Below are 13,892 nucleotides of genomic sequence, written 5' to 3'. Positions count from 1 at the left end.
TCAGGTTATTGTGGCAAATCGTATTAACAAAGTACACGCCATGACGCAGTAATGCGTGAATAAAATTGTTAAAAATTGAGTCAACTGCTGTTCCGGCGCCAAAGGTACCAACACGTGAGTGCATGAAAGGCACGACGGAAAATCCTCTTAAACATACTAATGCGGTTATGCGTGGTCGCAACACTGAACAGCTGATCCTCCAAAATCTCTACGATACGAACACGGTCCTCCTCAAGCAACAAACCTTGAGTTGACTGCTCATTCACAACGTCACGCTTAATCCGAAGCATCATGCAAGCACCCATGGTTATCAACCCATGGTCAAAATCTTGTGGATACCTTTGATATAAAGATGCAATGTAGCATTTGGCCTTGCTTATCTGAGCGCGGAAACTATTCAAAAGCTTGCCCTCGAGTAATAATTCTAAATTACGACCGCCACGATCTAGGAGGTGCTGATGCACATCAATGTATGATACCAGCAACTCCAAGACGGATTGAACTGCATTGTGTTGTGAAAAATTCAGAAACTGAATACCAAACCACCCGTCAATGTCCTTGACACGCTTCTCTATCATGGAATGCAACACGAACCACTCAAACTCAAATCCGTCCATAGCCTCCACTCCTACGTCAGACTCAACAAAATTGCAATCTGGAGGCGCATCAGCAAGCACTGCAGCCCAAGCAGCAATGGACCTCTTCTGCAGCTTCTTCAAAGCAAAGTCAGATGCGGTGTCCAGAGTGGCCTGTAGCATGAGTAGAGACCCGCCATCAATGAGAGCAGAGTGGTACAATTTGTTATACATATCAGAGAAGGCATTGAATATCATAATGTATAGTTCACCTTCCTGTTCCTTGCGAAGAACACGGCGCACTCCACTATTTCCGTGGTCCGAATCTTGGCCATCACCGTCTTCATACTGAGAGTATTCAAAAATACGGTCGTCACTTTCCATTCGAGGTACCACTGTGCTAGCTGCAAAGCGTTTGTGTACAGGGCGTTGGTAGAGGTTGTCTAGATTAATAGTTGCATCCGTATCCGAACGAGTTAACGTGTTATCAGTAGTAACTATTGAGTCACTCAAGCCTACGTTCGGTGGTGCAGTCGAACGAACTGAATTGGATTCCATAATGTATGACATGGTGCTCTGATTCAGATAATCCTGGGAAGAGCCCATATCATCGGTTACAGAGTGCTCCAGAAGCTGAAGATACCTTTTTGGGTCATACCGTAAATTATCCATGTTATAATTCACGTTCATTATAGAATACGTTAATAAAGGTCGGTCCTTTTCCTCAGTGTTATCTGTTTCTTCCACTGGAGAACTATCCCGACGGGGTGATTTTACCTGCGATCGTGGTGTAGACCGTCCTGATGGTCTAGGAGACATAGACTTCAATGCGTCTTTATCTATGCCCTGTTTTTTCTCTAACGCTTCCTCGCCATCTTCCGCCGACGAATTGTCGGATTGAACGGAGCAACTGTAGAGAGTGTGGCAGCGATCAATCTGTGAGGATGCATCAAATTGTATTCCCTCTTGAAATAGATGTGTTTGAATAGGTGAAGGCACGGGGGTGCCAGCGAAAGCGTTATCAATATCAGGTATATCAAACTCTAAGTTACCCGTTGCGTTCCACCTTATGGTGGCCATTTTCGGCACTAAACGGATAGCACGTTCCACAGCATCAGTGTTTTTAAATAACCAGTGTGTACGAAGCCATTCAACCTCCAAGCTAAACTCACGGTCAATAACCTTCATCACCTTAAGCAAATAGACACGCCGGAATGGCTTCATTGGATACGGACGAAGTAAACGATATAACATCTCAAAGGTTAATCCCTGTAATAACAGAATTAACATGACACTACCGCCAATATAGAAAGCCAAAAGGTCACTTATTTCATCAGGAGTGTTGCGATCACTCTCTAGACGCAAACCCATGACAAGCACTATGGCACCACGCAGTCCTCCCCAAATGAGTAACAATGTCTACGGGATTATAATGCATCTATCCATAACTTACCTCTTTGTAGTTCAAGCCATATCCAACATATGACAAGAGTGGGCTAAATACAAGAATCATAAAAGCCCTGGCCAAGTTCAATAAAATATACATGGCAATCAATTTGCCCAAAAGGGATAGAACGCCTGCCCCCTGAAGCTGAGCTTGTAACATACCTACAGTAAGCGCACCGCTAATCATGAACACAGCAGAATTCGCTATCAAGCAGATACCCTCCACAAAGTGATGGTGTTTATCCAAAGCCTCACGGTCAAAGGCTATCAAACCGTAGGCCTTAATAAAGACACCATAGCATACGATAGCTAATGGACCTGATAAGTTCATCGTATACTCAGATATGAAATACAGCAAATGACCGACGGTAATGACAGCAAGACACTGGGCACTGTGATGCTTCCTGAATATACTTATCCACATGGTCACAATAACGCCGACAATCATACCCAAAAGAGGACTTAATAGTAGTAGCTTACAAAAAACAAGTATATGGTACCAAATTGGCTTTGTTTCACCCACTAGTAGCAAGTAGAAAAACTGAAAAAGTAAGACGGACGAACCATCATTGATAAGTGACTCGCCTGAATATTGGTACACATATATACGTAAACTAACCGTTAAAAATGGAGGATAGCTTGGGATGTGCCTTTACACCACTAAGAACCGCAAGGACAGCTACAGGATCCGTGGAACTCAGGATGGAAGCCAACAAAAAACTCAAGGTAATATGCTTAGACGGAGAAATATTCAAGACGTAGTGAAACAATAGTCCCAGGATACCCACTTGAAGTACTACACCAACAATGGCAAGACTGATGCCTCCAAGAAAGAAGTTACAAAATGAATACCAGTTGATATCCTGTGTTGCTTCATAGAGTAATATGGGCAAAACACCATAATACAACACCGAGCTGTCAATCCTACGGAGCCCGTTAATAGATTTAGACAGAGGATCATCAAAGCCGTAGGGCTCCAAAAGCACAGCAAAGGCATATGTTATCATACCAAAGATAAAACATGCAATCGATATCGGGATCTTCTCGTTTACCTTTGATATTATAAACTGTAAAAGACATGCTGAAAGACAAATGAAACATGCCAGAATTATCAACTGAGCTACATGAGGTGGAACCATTGCTGGATTTTTCACAGCATCCTTGAGATCTTCTAGACGTAGCTCATCTGCTGAGCCACATGTCGCAACAAATGTTAGCTTAGCGTCACCAACGGTATTTTCTGATGCCATTTCACTACGTGGATCTATGGAATAATAATCCAAACCCTCAGTCCAACTATGCAGGGCTCCATCATTCAAGCCAGCATCAGGTATATCCCCAATGAAGTGAACTGGAGATTTATCAGCATCTGTTGCACCATTAATGTCTACGGAAGTGGCGGATGAAGAATCTTCATCTTTTCTGCCATAAAATCCAGACCTATCCTTTAATCTTGGCAACGACGCAACAGCTGATCTTAACGCAGGCTTACCATCAACCTTTGCCAATAGCGGTCCCAAATAAATTGGGATCGATACAAATAGCCATTCGCCACAAAGGCGAACCATTGGTAGAAAATGTTCAATTTAACTATCATTCCAGTTATATGAAACAAAGACACCGAACAATGTTCTCGTTCAATATCGGAAGTTTCTGGCAGCACTAAATTGGAAGTATATTATACATATAAATATAATGATTCTCCGTTATGTGTACGCATGCCATGCTATATAAAATCATACGCATCCCTGTAACAATTGAACTTCAAAGAAGCCGGTCTATTTCATAGGCTCATACGATAAATTTTAACGGCTTTCACAAATGAAAATTAGCCCCTAATAGTCCGAAAGGGCACCCTGTACTGTTGCTACTTATGTGATATACAACAATCCAGAACTATTCCCGCATAATATGTAAAATCATAGAGTCTAGCGTTAAAATGACTACATACCATTGGCATCATTAGAAAACCCATTGAAAGGATCTTGAACAAGTCGAACAAGTTTACACATTAAATCAAGATAGAGTTTGAATAACGTTTATATGAAAACATTTATGATTAAAAATATTTATCATGTGATCTGCTAGTGATCCCATCCTTCCACCACTTGTAATGTGCATATGAATATATGCTTTTTATACCAATATCAACACATATATTTACATATAAATTGTATGTATGATATACTGAATGATCTTTGGATACAATATATATGATGTTTCACTTATATAGATTGATCCATACATAATAGACCTTCCTTCTCTTTAAACCCTAAATCCCAGTGGCTTCTAATCGAACTTATACATGAATTCATCAATATTACTAGTAATATATTATTTGAAATTTACATTCGGAGAGAGCAACGCCGACCAATCGCTCGTTGCGTTCTAAGAAAAATGCAATGCATTCTTGGATTTGGGTTTTCCAGTTAGCCACATCTGTCCATATCATTGCATTTGTGATCAATGATTCAGGTAATCATGGGATCCAGCCATTGGGCGCTATTTTACGTACCTCAAGATCCAAGAAAATGGAAATAGTAAGTAGTGTTATTACCCTTGGTTATATTACATAGGTTCAAAGAATCAACTCACCATTTCCTAGAAGGAATTACAAAGGAGATAGTCCATGTGATCGTATGGTGGCTAATTCGTTAAAGCAGTGGAAAAAGATCATGCTTGATGAAGCATATCGACGTGAGTATAATTGGCCTTATCGTAAGCGACATAAGGGCGGCAGATTAGACAAGATTCAGCTTGAAAGAAGAGTCCAAGCAGTTGCACGTTGGCAGCTATTATCGCCCATTAAAGTTAACAAAATATTCAGACAAATAAAAAAACTGCCTGTAATGGTTGCCATGGGCGATTTAGCACAACGGGGAGCTAATCGTTACGCAGTAGCTATTTACAAGCTAATTAAATCTGCCCTAACCAATGCTCAACGGATGTACGGTGATGATAATGTACCTTTGGCCCCCAAATTTAGAGAATTAACAGCAACCAACGGAGGGTTCATTAAAAAGCCACTCTTTCGTGCGAAAGGTAGATGCGATATCATAAGAAAACCCAAGGCGCATATTAAAGTTGTTTTAACCGTTTAAGCCATTTTTGGACTTATAGGATGCTTCTGTAAAATGATGGGATAGTTGTGTTACCATTTATAACACATAATTCTCCCCCAAGGGGGAAAATAAACAATATGGATAAAATCGCACAGACACAAATAATTTCCATATTAAAACTGCATTGTTGTAATTTAATTGGTGCCAATGTTCCAGTAGTTGCCACTGGGAACTCAAAGAGATCGATACTTGAAAATGATGACAATCAAGCATAGTAGCAATACACATATCACAAATCTGTGCCTCCATGATGTGCTTTCACGATCAGCCGTGTTTTGTATAGCTACATTGGTTTCCAGTGTGTCACCAAGCGTCCGTATCATGTTCATCTCGATGTTGTCTGTATGCCACTATATTAGATTATGCATGTACACATACCCAATTGGTCTCCTTGTTGCTCTGCTATATCGCCAATTTGAACATATATGTCATGGATGTCGTAGACACTTGAACGTAAATGACTGATCTGCTCAGAACGTTCGTTGAAAATGGTGGAATCAATTGGAGATATGAAACTGTAAATAAATATAAACGATCGCATATTGCTCATACCTAGGAGGAGCCAATTGCTGCTGTAGCTGCCTTTGTACATTGCTACTTTGAGCAGTTTCACGAGGGCTTGAGGCTATTTTCACGCTCTTTACTACTGTTGGAGTCTCATTAGACGCAGTAGCCTCACTAGGATCAGATTCTACCATAGATAAACGAGATTGCACGGCATCAATCTTATCTAAGTAACCCTTTAGCTCCGTTAACAAGGAGTTATATAGCTCATCAGATGCCTAATAATGATGATGGATCTTGGCATATAGTATACCTTCGTTGCAGTTATCTCCTCGGAATACCCATGCAAGTCCGTAAGCACTTCAGTGGCATCTGCCTTTACACGTTTAATGGCGTCAGCTCTGTCGTCAGATTACGAAATGATCAGAGCCACCTACACACTGACGCTGTCCAAAGTATCCGCGTCTGATTCTTCAACCTGTAACATATAGCGTTTATATACAAATGGTATACATACCTCATTCAGAATCTTTGTTACAGCCGTACGAAAACGCTTCATTGAAGCCTTAGCACGGTTAGCGGCTTTTGTGTTCCGCGAAGCCATAGCGGCCATCGTTGAAATGGCATGATTATGCGCCATTTTTACCGCATTTTGGTCTATCTATTTAAATTAATATTGAGCTTAATATAAGGGTGCGTGGCATAAAGTACACTCCACACCCTGTGACCAACGTCTTAGAAGACTTTATAGACATTAATAATTTAGCGATATTATTAAACTTAAATGAAGACCGATGTCTTCTTTTTCTTCTTTGGCTTCACATGAAGCAGAGTATCCTCCGAGCTTGGAGCACTGGGCGTTTCTTCAACGGATTCACTAGTAGTATTCTGTTCCGGGTCGTATGCAGCCGCTTTCTTTTTACGGTTTTCCAATCCTTTGGAATGTTGCTCAGCCAACTTATTCATACGGTTACGCCGTTGCCTCTCCTCTTCCAGCAAGAAGTACTCTCCAGACTCCAGAAGCAAATCTTCTTTACGTGGAGTCTGTTCAGGTAATAGCAAGCCGCTAGACTTCTTCTTTTTCACTTGTGTCTTACGACGCTTCACAGAACGCTTTTTGAACTGTGGTAAGAAACGATCCCAGTTTTCCTAAAAGAATATAACAAATTAAACACAAGTGTAAGGCACAGTATATATACATATTATGGATACCACAACTAGCATATTAGGCGCAAAATATACAGAACCATATAATGTCAAAAACAGAAGATATCACATCAATGTGCATTGTTTTTATCAGGATAGAACTACATTTACAAATTGTACAACTCCCTAGCATATTCAATCGTAGATATAACTTACACCTTTTAGTTTTTCGTCCTTTTCCAACTCCCTCTTGATCATTAACTCTTTGATATGATAAACTGGATGGATGTTTTTCATGCAATCTTCAACGATGCGCCGGGCAATCTTGATACCTTTTATAGAACCGATGATGGATACAGTTTGACCTTGAGTCAGGATGTAACATTGAGTCAGTAATTCCAATGCTTTCAAAGTAGAACCTCCCGGACCTACCAATCTTTGACGGCGTTTAATAAATTTATCCTTGTTACGCAACATGCCGCCAATCTTTACGATATCACAATAGACCCCGTCTTCCAGAATGCGCTTGGCTTGGTGAAATGGAACACTGCGAGCAATCAGCTTTATCATATCACGCGCCTTTATAATGATGTAAGGGTCCCATGTCTTTTTCGTCGTTAACACTGACATTGAGCCCTCGACAAGGTCAAGTTCACATTTTATGTGATAATTCCCCAACGCGCGCTTAACATCACCCCAAATTGATTGTATATATTTCTCACGATATTTAGGGAATAATGTAACGAATGAGCTTTCTTCTAAAAGAGGTGGCTTGTTATCTTCCTCAGTGAATGATTCAACCTTCCAGTGGTCGATTGTTTCATCATCCCATGGCTTATCACGCCTATATTTATTGTGATTTTTACGCTCCTCCATGCTAAGCACCTATTTAGCGTAACTACTTTTGAAACGGTTAAAACAAGGGTTGATGCTGTAATTCCATTTCTTAAGAGATGCAAATGTATGGGGACGTATCGATAATAAACTAGGATATCTAAAGTAAAAAAGAACCCTATTTAATGACGATACAATTATCAAAATCCATGTGTCCCGATTGACGCTTCTCGGAGGCGTATATGTAGTGTGGAATCCGAATTAACTCCCTTGGCCACAATTGGTCGTAGACATCACAGGGTATCTCTTCTTTTATAGATTAAAAAATGATATAATAAAACAATATTGAAAATTTACACTTATGGTGTAACATTAGATCATGTAATGTGTGTTTTTTCTTATTACCATTTTATGTGTGTATATACGATATAGATAGAACCAATGTTAATCGTCCTCATAGAATCCAAAGACCACACACATTCCACTAATATTGTATCATGAACAGATTAAATGCAAACAATAATGTTGTTATCTATCTTAGTCAGGCATTGGACTTCTAAAAAGGATGTATATCGTAAGAAATAACAGATTCCCAGTGGTTTTGGCATCAAGGTGATCAATAAAACGTTTTTCATACATTGCAGAAATTTGAAATCAATCTGTTACCGACAAAATCATACACACATTTATAATGTGTATTCCACGTATTAATAAGTGATGGCAATTTTGCATTATATGATGAGACATTATGAGTCAATGCACACTTTACAAAAATTGATATTCATTCCAGTTGTAAGAGAATGACCTAATGTGGGTATTATAATCAAAGACTTGAACTATGATAGTGTAAAAACAATGTCTTCTCTCATTATGCGTTATATTACATTTGATGAGTATATGGCCCAATTTAATTCAAAATTACGTGATGTACACATTATGTTTCAACTTCAGTAAATCACGTTATATACCATTTCCAATGGATTCCATGCAATTTCTTATTTCAAGCATCATATAAGTACTGTTATTCTAGGGAAATAGCACATATAAGGCCCTTTTGGTTGCTGTACAGTTGATTAATAGTCTTCTATGTTTAAAATTAACGGCATGTGTTCTATATGTCACACCGATGTTACCGGTTGAGTCTACTAAAAAATTATTAGACTGCGGATAAAGGTATTTAACATTACAAACTCCAATATTATTTCTGTGTGTATTTCAGACTCTTCTGTCAATATATAATAGGCATTAATTATGCTTGCCTAAACAAGCAGTCTACTTCTCTGTCTTAGATTCAACAGCACGCTGATTAGCGAATAAATGACGTCCCATCAGACTCTGAAACATTACAATGATCACTAATGAGCCCTTTTATCATATCTAGAATCGTTAAATCTAATGGCACTAATCATTATGCACTCATACTGTAGCATTACATAAGACTTTGAAGAATAAAAACAAAATGAAGCGAAATATCGTACACAATACCACGCTGATTACAGCTGCTGTTGCGTTGGCACTGTTCCACAATGCAACGGACGGAGTGTATGCCGCTAAGGGTATTAATGATACAATCACTAATGCATTCAGAGCCGTAAATGAGTATGTATTCGAAGCCAAAACAATCCAGTATGTTAAGCCGGAAGATTTCGAGCCTGAGGATGATATTTTACGAGTTGTAGATTTATACCCAGGAGACTCTTTGAAATATTCGTGTGGAAAAGAAGCGTCCTCTACTATGGGAACATTTATGTTACATCCCTCTAACCCCAAAACCCATATTCTACTTCCGAAAGGGGATGAACCAGTAGATGTAGCATCAAATCGTGTTTATCCTAATCACACCATCTACCGTTCGGATAGGGAATTGGTGATAAGTACCTTCCGAAGTATGGGACTTGACCACCTGCTCATCGATTACGCCCGTGACACCAAAATTGTAGCGAAAGACAATAAGAATTTTAGCTTGAATCTGCTGTGTATTTTTATACCTTCAGATGTAAATGGCTCAGCAAAATTCCGTTGGTTGCAAATCAACTTCAAAAATGTTTTACCCATACCATATGGCTGTGGCAGCGCTGGTTATCATATGTTTAAAAATTCAATACCCATAGGCCCGGATACGCCACATGATAAAGTTTTAGAAGCGGCTCAATGTGAAATAGAAGCAGAACCAAATATGATACTAGGTATATATTGTTCAAAGGATGATTATGTATACCCTGATGACTGCTTCCGTCAGGTAATAGGGATGGATGGTAAGAGAATTATGTTCAATCAATTTCGGGAGTACAGTTTCCCTCACAACCTGATTGATGGTAATATGAGGCTTATGAAATTAAGTCCCAAGGCTTTTAATCATGATATGTCCTTTTCATGCCAATGCAGAAACAAAGACGATAAAATCACATCAATCATGAAGGTTAACCTAAGAAAAACGGAAACGTGCGATTTTGTCCAAATTATGGATATATACCGCAGATATGGAAATTGGCCCCGTAAGGTATGTCGTAAAACGTTGTCAACTAATAAAGTTATTAAAATTATCATTCCAAAATCGGATGGCATTGCCAATCATAGAAATGATGCTGGTGGTCTGTTATTATATCCAGAAAACTTTGGTGTCGTAGCATACAACCCTACTACGAACATGTCCCACTTAAGAGAAATAAGGATCAATCGTATAATAGGATATGTTGGATTAAAAATGAACAAGATTGAAAACATTAACAACTACACCTTTGAATTCTCTACTACTGAAAACTCTGTTATTGTTATGAAGCGACGGATTGCCAGTCTATCTTATCTTTATGAATACTATGACCGATTTTCGGGACCTCTGACGAAAAAGAATACGATGATCACTATTGACATTGTACCAACTGATCCTTATACATATGGATGTGGTGCAGAGAATCCGGACATTTTCAATACAAAAGGAGTTGTATTTAATAATCAACATATTCAAAAAGGAGCACATTACCATACAGAAGTCAAATGTACTTTGAATGCCTGGAAAAATAGCCCAATAGGTTTCTATTGCCCAAAGCAGTATGTATTAGAGCCAGCGGATTGCTTTAATAGTGCGTATTTGGTCTCCACTAATCACGTAGTTCGCTTAGATGAATATGCTCCTCAAGGGCGTGTGTTAAATTCCCCCAATTTAAGGATCATTGATTTCACCGGTCCTAAATCGGTGAAATATACGAAAAAATATTTAGAAGAATCTTTACAATGTAGATGCCGTCGTAGAGATGGTACCGTCATGGCCACTATTACCATTGACCTAGGTAGGCCACGTGATAAATAAGAAGATTAAAAACTTACAAATGCCCATTTATAGCTGTAAAAGTTAAGGCAATATTGTAATATGTAGTAATTAGTCTTACGTAAAATATTCATTTATTCAACTGTAACTGTGCAAATATTGCCCTTTCTATTAGTGTATGGCCAGACAGCATACGAGCATAGCAAATCATTATAAAACGAGCAATATGTTGAGGAAGACAATTTATGTTTGATATCTGCATGCTTATAATAGATTATTCTTGTCTATTTCTTACAAGCAGTCTGTTATTTCCGGTTATCTATCCCTGGCACTTTAACGTTAAAGCTACTCTCTTTAACTACAGTTTATGTCAATGTTAAAATCAATGTATCTAAATTCAAGCTGGAAAATTACGTCGAATGCATAAACCGAACATACATGCGTGTGGCATTGAAGAATATGAAGATGTCGTTTTGACTATACCTAAATATAACTCATATGATCATATGCCATTCTTTAGCAGTCTAGCAAAATTGCTATAAGCAACCATAAAAATTGCTCAGCAGTGGAATACAACATGCCGAATGTAGTACCGTGGTGGTTCAAGTGACTATGATGTATTTTCTAAAATACGTCCCAATGAGTATAGACAATTCATCATCCCATTGGACGAAATCTGGCTCTTAGAGAATCATAAACATTACTATTAAAATCCGAATTGGATTGATTGTTTTGATTTTTTCTTTTAATAGCCTACGAAAAATTTTGACTCCTTACACAACATGAATCGCAACAGGTGATTTAAATCTTCATGGTACCTAATTGTTCACATATTATGCTACAGGACACAACTTCATAACATGTTTTTGCAACATGGTGTCACAACTCCACCAAAATGGCTCATATTTAAGCCTATTTACATTTTCCTTGTTATTCACATTGCTAAAGATTTCCAATGTAGAAAATATCACTCTATCTCATGTAACAACGTCACAAAAAACAGGGAAAACCAATAGGGTAGACTTCTTCTCCAATGAAACTGATTTGAATCCTGGTGACAATCTACATCAAGTGGTTCGACTTGAAAAGGGAGATACTTTGTTTTTCACTTGTGGATCAGATGATATATTCAAAAACGGAACCGTTGAACGTTTTCCAAAAAACCCCTTAAAATACACCTTACCATCTCAAGGTGAGTACGAAGGAACAAAAGGACTTGCTCATGAACTTCCTAACCACAATATATTTCGTAGTGATGTAGATATCATATCGTCGTACGAGGATGAACACAATGGCACGAGATTACGAATTAAATATCCAAGTAGTGCCGTTATCATGGCTAAAAGGCCAGATAACTTTACACTCAACTACGCTTGTAAGTACCAACCTCATGATGATACAAAACCAGCTAGTTTCAAATTTTTAGAAGTAAGGTTTGATGACGTATATCCCATGGCATATGGTTGTGAGAGTAGTGATAGTGCTCTGTTTCTAAATGGCATACCACAAGAGGATGAATCAATCAGTATCAAACGTCAAAGGCGACTCTGCTATATAGACCCCATCCCAAATATGATTATTGGCATTTATTGTAAGCCAGGAGACCATTTATATCCTTCAAGATGTTTCCAAGAAGCTGTTTTAGATGCCCAAGGATTCACCATCCGCTTCAATAAGAGTTATATTGACCCCGATTTTCCGTATCAGGAATTCCCGGAAAGATTCAGGCTTATCAAGCTTAGCCATGATTTTGACAAAAAAGCTCCTATATCCTGTTCGTGCGTCGATAGGAACGGAAAAATGACAAAAAAGCTAATAATTGAAAAGCCTAAGAATGCAGAAGTAAACATTATGAATCTGGTGAATCGTGGCATTGTAAGTTTGAACAAGCCACCATATTTACTATCATATATACTTTCCCCAGGAATGCATCTTACATTTTTGGTTAACAACAGTTCAATAAAACTACGCAATGGTGAAGAGGCATATGGTTGGATATCACCTAAGAATGCCGTACAGGATATTGGAATGATTGCTGATGACGGTAAACTAGTTGAGATACCGTTGAGCGATGCTATTGGAAGTAAAGGGTTTTACGTTGGAAGAACAGAACTGTACAATGGTGTAAGTTATAGATTTGTATACGACGATAATGGCATTGTCGTTCTAAAAAAGCCTGACAGAGTAATTTCATACGGTTGGGTTATGCTAGACAGCAGAAACAATGCTCGTACGCATTTAGGTTTAGCGCTGGCTATGTATATAGTGCCTACAGATCCCTATACCTATGGTTGTGGTGTTGATAGTGCTGATCTATTTCATAAAGAAGGATTTCTCTTATCATTCGAATATGATCAAGTGCCTGTAACTAAATGCAAGGTCAATCCTTACTTATCTAGTCCTGTTGGATTTTACTGTCCTGAAGGTTTCGTGCTGGAGCCACCCAACTGCTTCAGTGAGATGCTTCACAAAGATAAGGAGGTCGTGGTGCCACTATCTGATTTCGAACCACTGGCCAGAGCATTGGAAGGGCGGCATATAAAGGTTGCGGATTTCCATACGTCAACGAGTAACCGGGATCATATACGATACTCTTCAGTAGAGCTCATGTGCCGTTGTCTCGATAGAGAAGGGAAAGTACATGCCAGCATAACTCTAGACCTTCGTAAACCGAGGACAAGGCAACTGGGGAACATCAATAAAGCATTTTAATAAATACAAAATGATAGGGATTGGCTTTACATATCAGGCACATTTGTTAGCATGCGGTGTGCTTGATAAATATAGTATCATGAATTCTAAATAAACTTCATTAAAACAGCGATGAGCATGGACACGCCATATTTCGCAACGAGTAAGAGTATAAAATAATATGCTCTTCCCTATATAAAATTAATAGTTATTTAAAATAATAATGATAAAAGCAGATATGCCTGTTATATACTTCAATCGCGACTTAAAAACCAACAAGCTGCGAATAGTTTTAATATCTGTTATAGT

At 38.6% G+C, this 13,892-nt stretch overlaps 6 protein-coding genes across 6 annotated transcripts; 3 read left to right on the top strand and 3 right to left on the bottom strand.

Moving 5' to 3' along the window:
- Positions 1 to 21: 21 nt before the first annotated feature.
- On the bottom strand, positions 22 to 3,687 carry BBOV_II006680 (Sodium/hydrogen exchanger family protein). The gene is made up of 3 exons (XM_001610137.2): positions 2,641 to 3,687; positions 2,029 to 2,606; positions 22 to 1,994 (listed from the first exon to the last, which is right to left on the bottom strand). Exons 1-3 carry the CDS (start codon positions 3,587 to 3,589, stop codon positions 81 to 83), a joined length of 3,441 nt encoding a protein of 1,146 aa, XP_001610187.2. The 5' UTR covers positions 3,590 to 3,687; the 3' UTR covers positions 22 to 80.
- A 676-nt stretch (positions 3,688 to 4,363) lies between these two features.
- BBOV_II006670 (Ribosomal protein L22p/L17e family protein) lies at positions 4,364 to 5,267 on the top strand. The gene is made up of 2 exons (XM_001610135.2): positions 4,364 to 4,561; positions 4,598 to 5,267. Exons 1-2 carry the CDS (start codon positions 4,424 to 4,426, stop codon positions 5,120 to 5,122), a joined length of 663 nt encoding a protein of 220 aa, XP_001610185.1. The 5' UTR covers positions 4,364 to 4,423; the 3' UTR covers positions 5,123 to 5,267.
- Positions 5,268 to 5,310: 43 nt separating this feature from the next.
- On the bottom strand, positions 5,311 to 6,316 carry BBOV_II006660 (putative integral membrane protein). The gene is made up of 6 exons (XM_001610134.2): positions 6,165 to 6,316; positions 6,085 to 6,125; positions 5,961 to 6,048; positions 5,696 to 5,925; positions 5,522 to 5,658; positions 5,311 to 5,483 (listed from the first exon to the last, which is right to left on the bottom strand). The coding sequence occupies exons 1-6, from the start codon at positions 6,285 to 6,287 to the stop codon at positions 5,317 to 5,319; spliced, it is 786 nt and encodes a 261-aa protein (XP_001610184.2). The 5' UTR covers positions 6,288 to 6,316; the 3' UTR covers positions 5,311 to 5,316.
- Positions 6,317 to 6,367: 51 nt separating this feature from the next.
- BBOV_II006650 (ribosomal RNA assembly family protein) lies at positions 6,368 to 7,739 on the bottom strand. The gene is made up of 2 exons (XM_001610133.2): positions 7,010 to 7,739; positions 6,368 to 6,796 (listed from the first exon to the last, which is right to left on the bottom strand). Exons 1-2 carry the CDS (start codon positions 7,667 to 7,669, stop codon positions 6,428 to 6,430), a joined length of 1,029 nt encoding a protein of 342 aa, XP_001610183.1. The 5' UTR covers positions 7,670 to 7,739; the 3' UTR covers positions 6,368 to 6,427.
- Positions 7,740 to 9,010: 1,271 nt separating this feature from the next.
- BBOV_II006640 (6-cysteine (E)) lies at positions 9,011 to 11,029 on the top strand. Its single transcript, XM_001610132.2, has one exon. It carries the CDS (start codon positions 9,087 to 9,089, stop codon positions 10,932 to 10,934), a length of 1,848 nt encoding a protein of 615 aa, XP_001610182.1. The 5' UTR covers positions 9,011 to 9,086; the 3' UTR covers positions 10,935 to 11,029.
- A 688-nt stretch (positions 11,030 to 11,717) lies between these two features.
- BBOV_II006630 (6-cysteine (D)) lies at positions 11,718 to 13,680 on the top strand. The gene has a single exon (XM_001610131.2). The coding sequence runs from the start codon at positions 11,766 to 11,768 to the stop codon at positions 13,602 to 13,604; it is 1,839 nt and encodes a 612-aa protein (XP_001610181.1). The 5' UTR covers positions 11,718 to 11,765; the 3' UTR covers positions 13,605 to 13,680.
- Positions 13,681 to 13,892: the final 212 nt, after the last annotated feature.

This window comes from Babesia bovis, chromosome 2 (assembly GCF_000165395.2).
Source record: "Babesia bovis T2Bo chromosome 2, whole genome shotgun sequence".
NCBI lineage: Eukaryota > Apicomplexa > Aconoidasida > Piroplasmida > Babesiidae > Babesia > Babesia bovis.
This window is presented reverse-complemented; position numbering and strand designations above follow the sequence as displayed.

Bases quoted from the DNA above. Each gene is read 5' to 3' on its own strand.
- BBOV_II006660 (XM_001610134.2), bottom strand. From the start codon at position 6,287: ATGGCGCATAATCATGCCATTTCAACGATGGCCGCTATGGCTTCGCGG. The intron at 6,126-6,164 runs GTATGTATACCA...TATATGTTACAG, and splicing joins TAACAAAGATTCTGAATGAG to GTTGAAGAATCAGACGCGGA. The intron at 5,659-5,695 runs GTATGAGCAATA...ATTTATTTACAG, and splicing joins CAGCAATTGGCTCCTCCTAG to TTTCATATCTCCAATTGATT.
- BBOV_II006630 (XM_001610131.2), top strand. From the start codon at position 11,766: ATGGTGTCACAACTCCACCAAAATGGCTCATATTTAAGCCTATTTACA.
- BBOV_II006640 (XM_001610132.2), top strand. From the start codon at position 9,087: ATGAAGCGAAATATCGTACACAATACCACGCTGATTACAGCTGCTGTT.
- BBOV_II006670 (XM_001610135.2), top strand. From the start codon at position 4,424: ATGCATTCTTGGATTTGGGTTTTCCAGTTAGCCACATCTGTCCATATC. The intron at 4,562-4,597 runs GTAAGTAGTGTT...TATATTACATAG, and splicing joins GATCCAAGAAAATGGAAATA to GTTCAAAGAATCAACTCACC.
- BBOV_II006650 (XM_001610133.2), bottom strand. From the start codon at position 7,669: ATGGAGGAGCGTAAAAATCACAATAAATATAGGCGTGATAAGCCATGG. The intron at 6,797-7,009 runs GTAAGTTATATC...ATATTCTTTTAG, and splicing joins AGGACGAAAAACTAAAAGGT to GAAAACTGGGATCGTTTCTT.
- BBOV_II006680 (XM_001610137.2), bottom strand. From the start codon at position 3,589: ATGGTTCGCCTTTGTGGCGAATGGCTATTTGTATCGATCCCAATTTAT. The intron at 2,607-2,640 runs GTTAGTTTACGT...ACCAATATTCAG, and splicing joins GCTATCCTCCATTTTTAACG to GCGAGTCACTTATCAATGAT. The intron at 1,995-2,028 runs GTAAGTTATGGA...ATAATCCCGTAG, and splicing joins ATGGCTTGAACTACAAAGAG to ACATTGTTACTCATTTGGGG.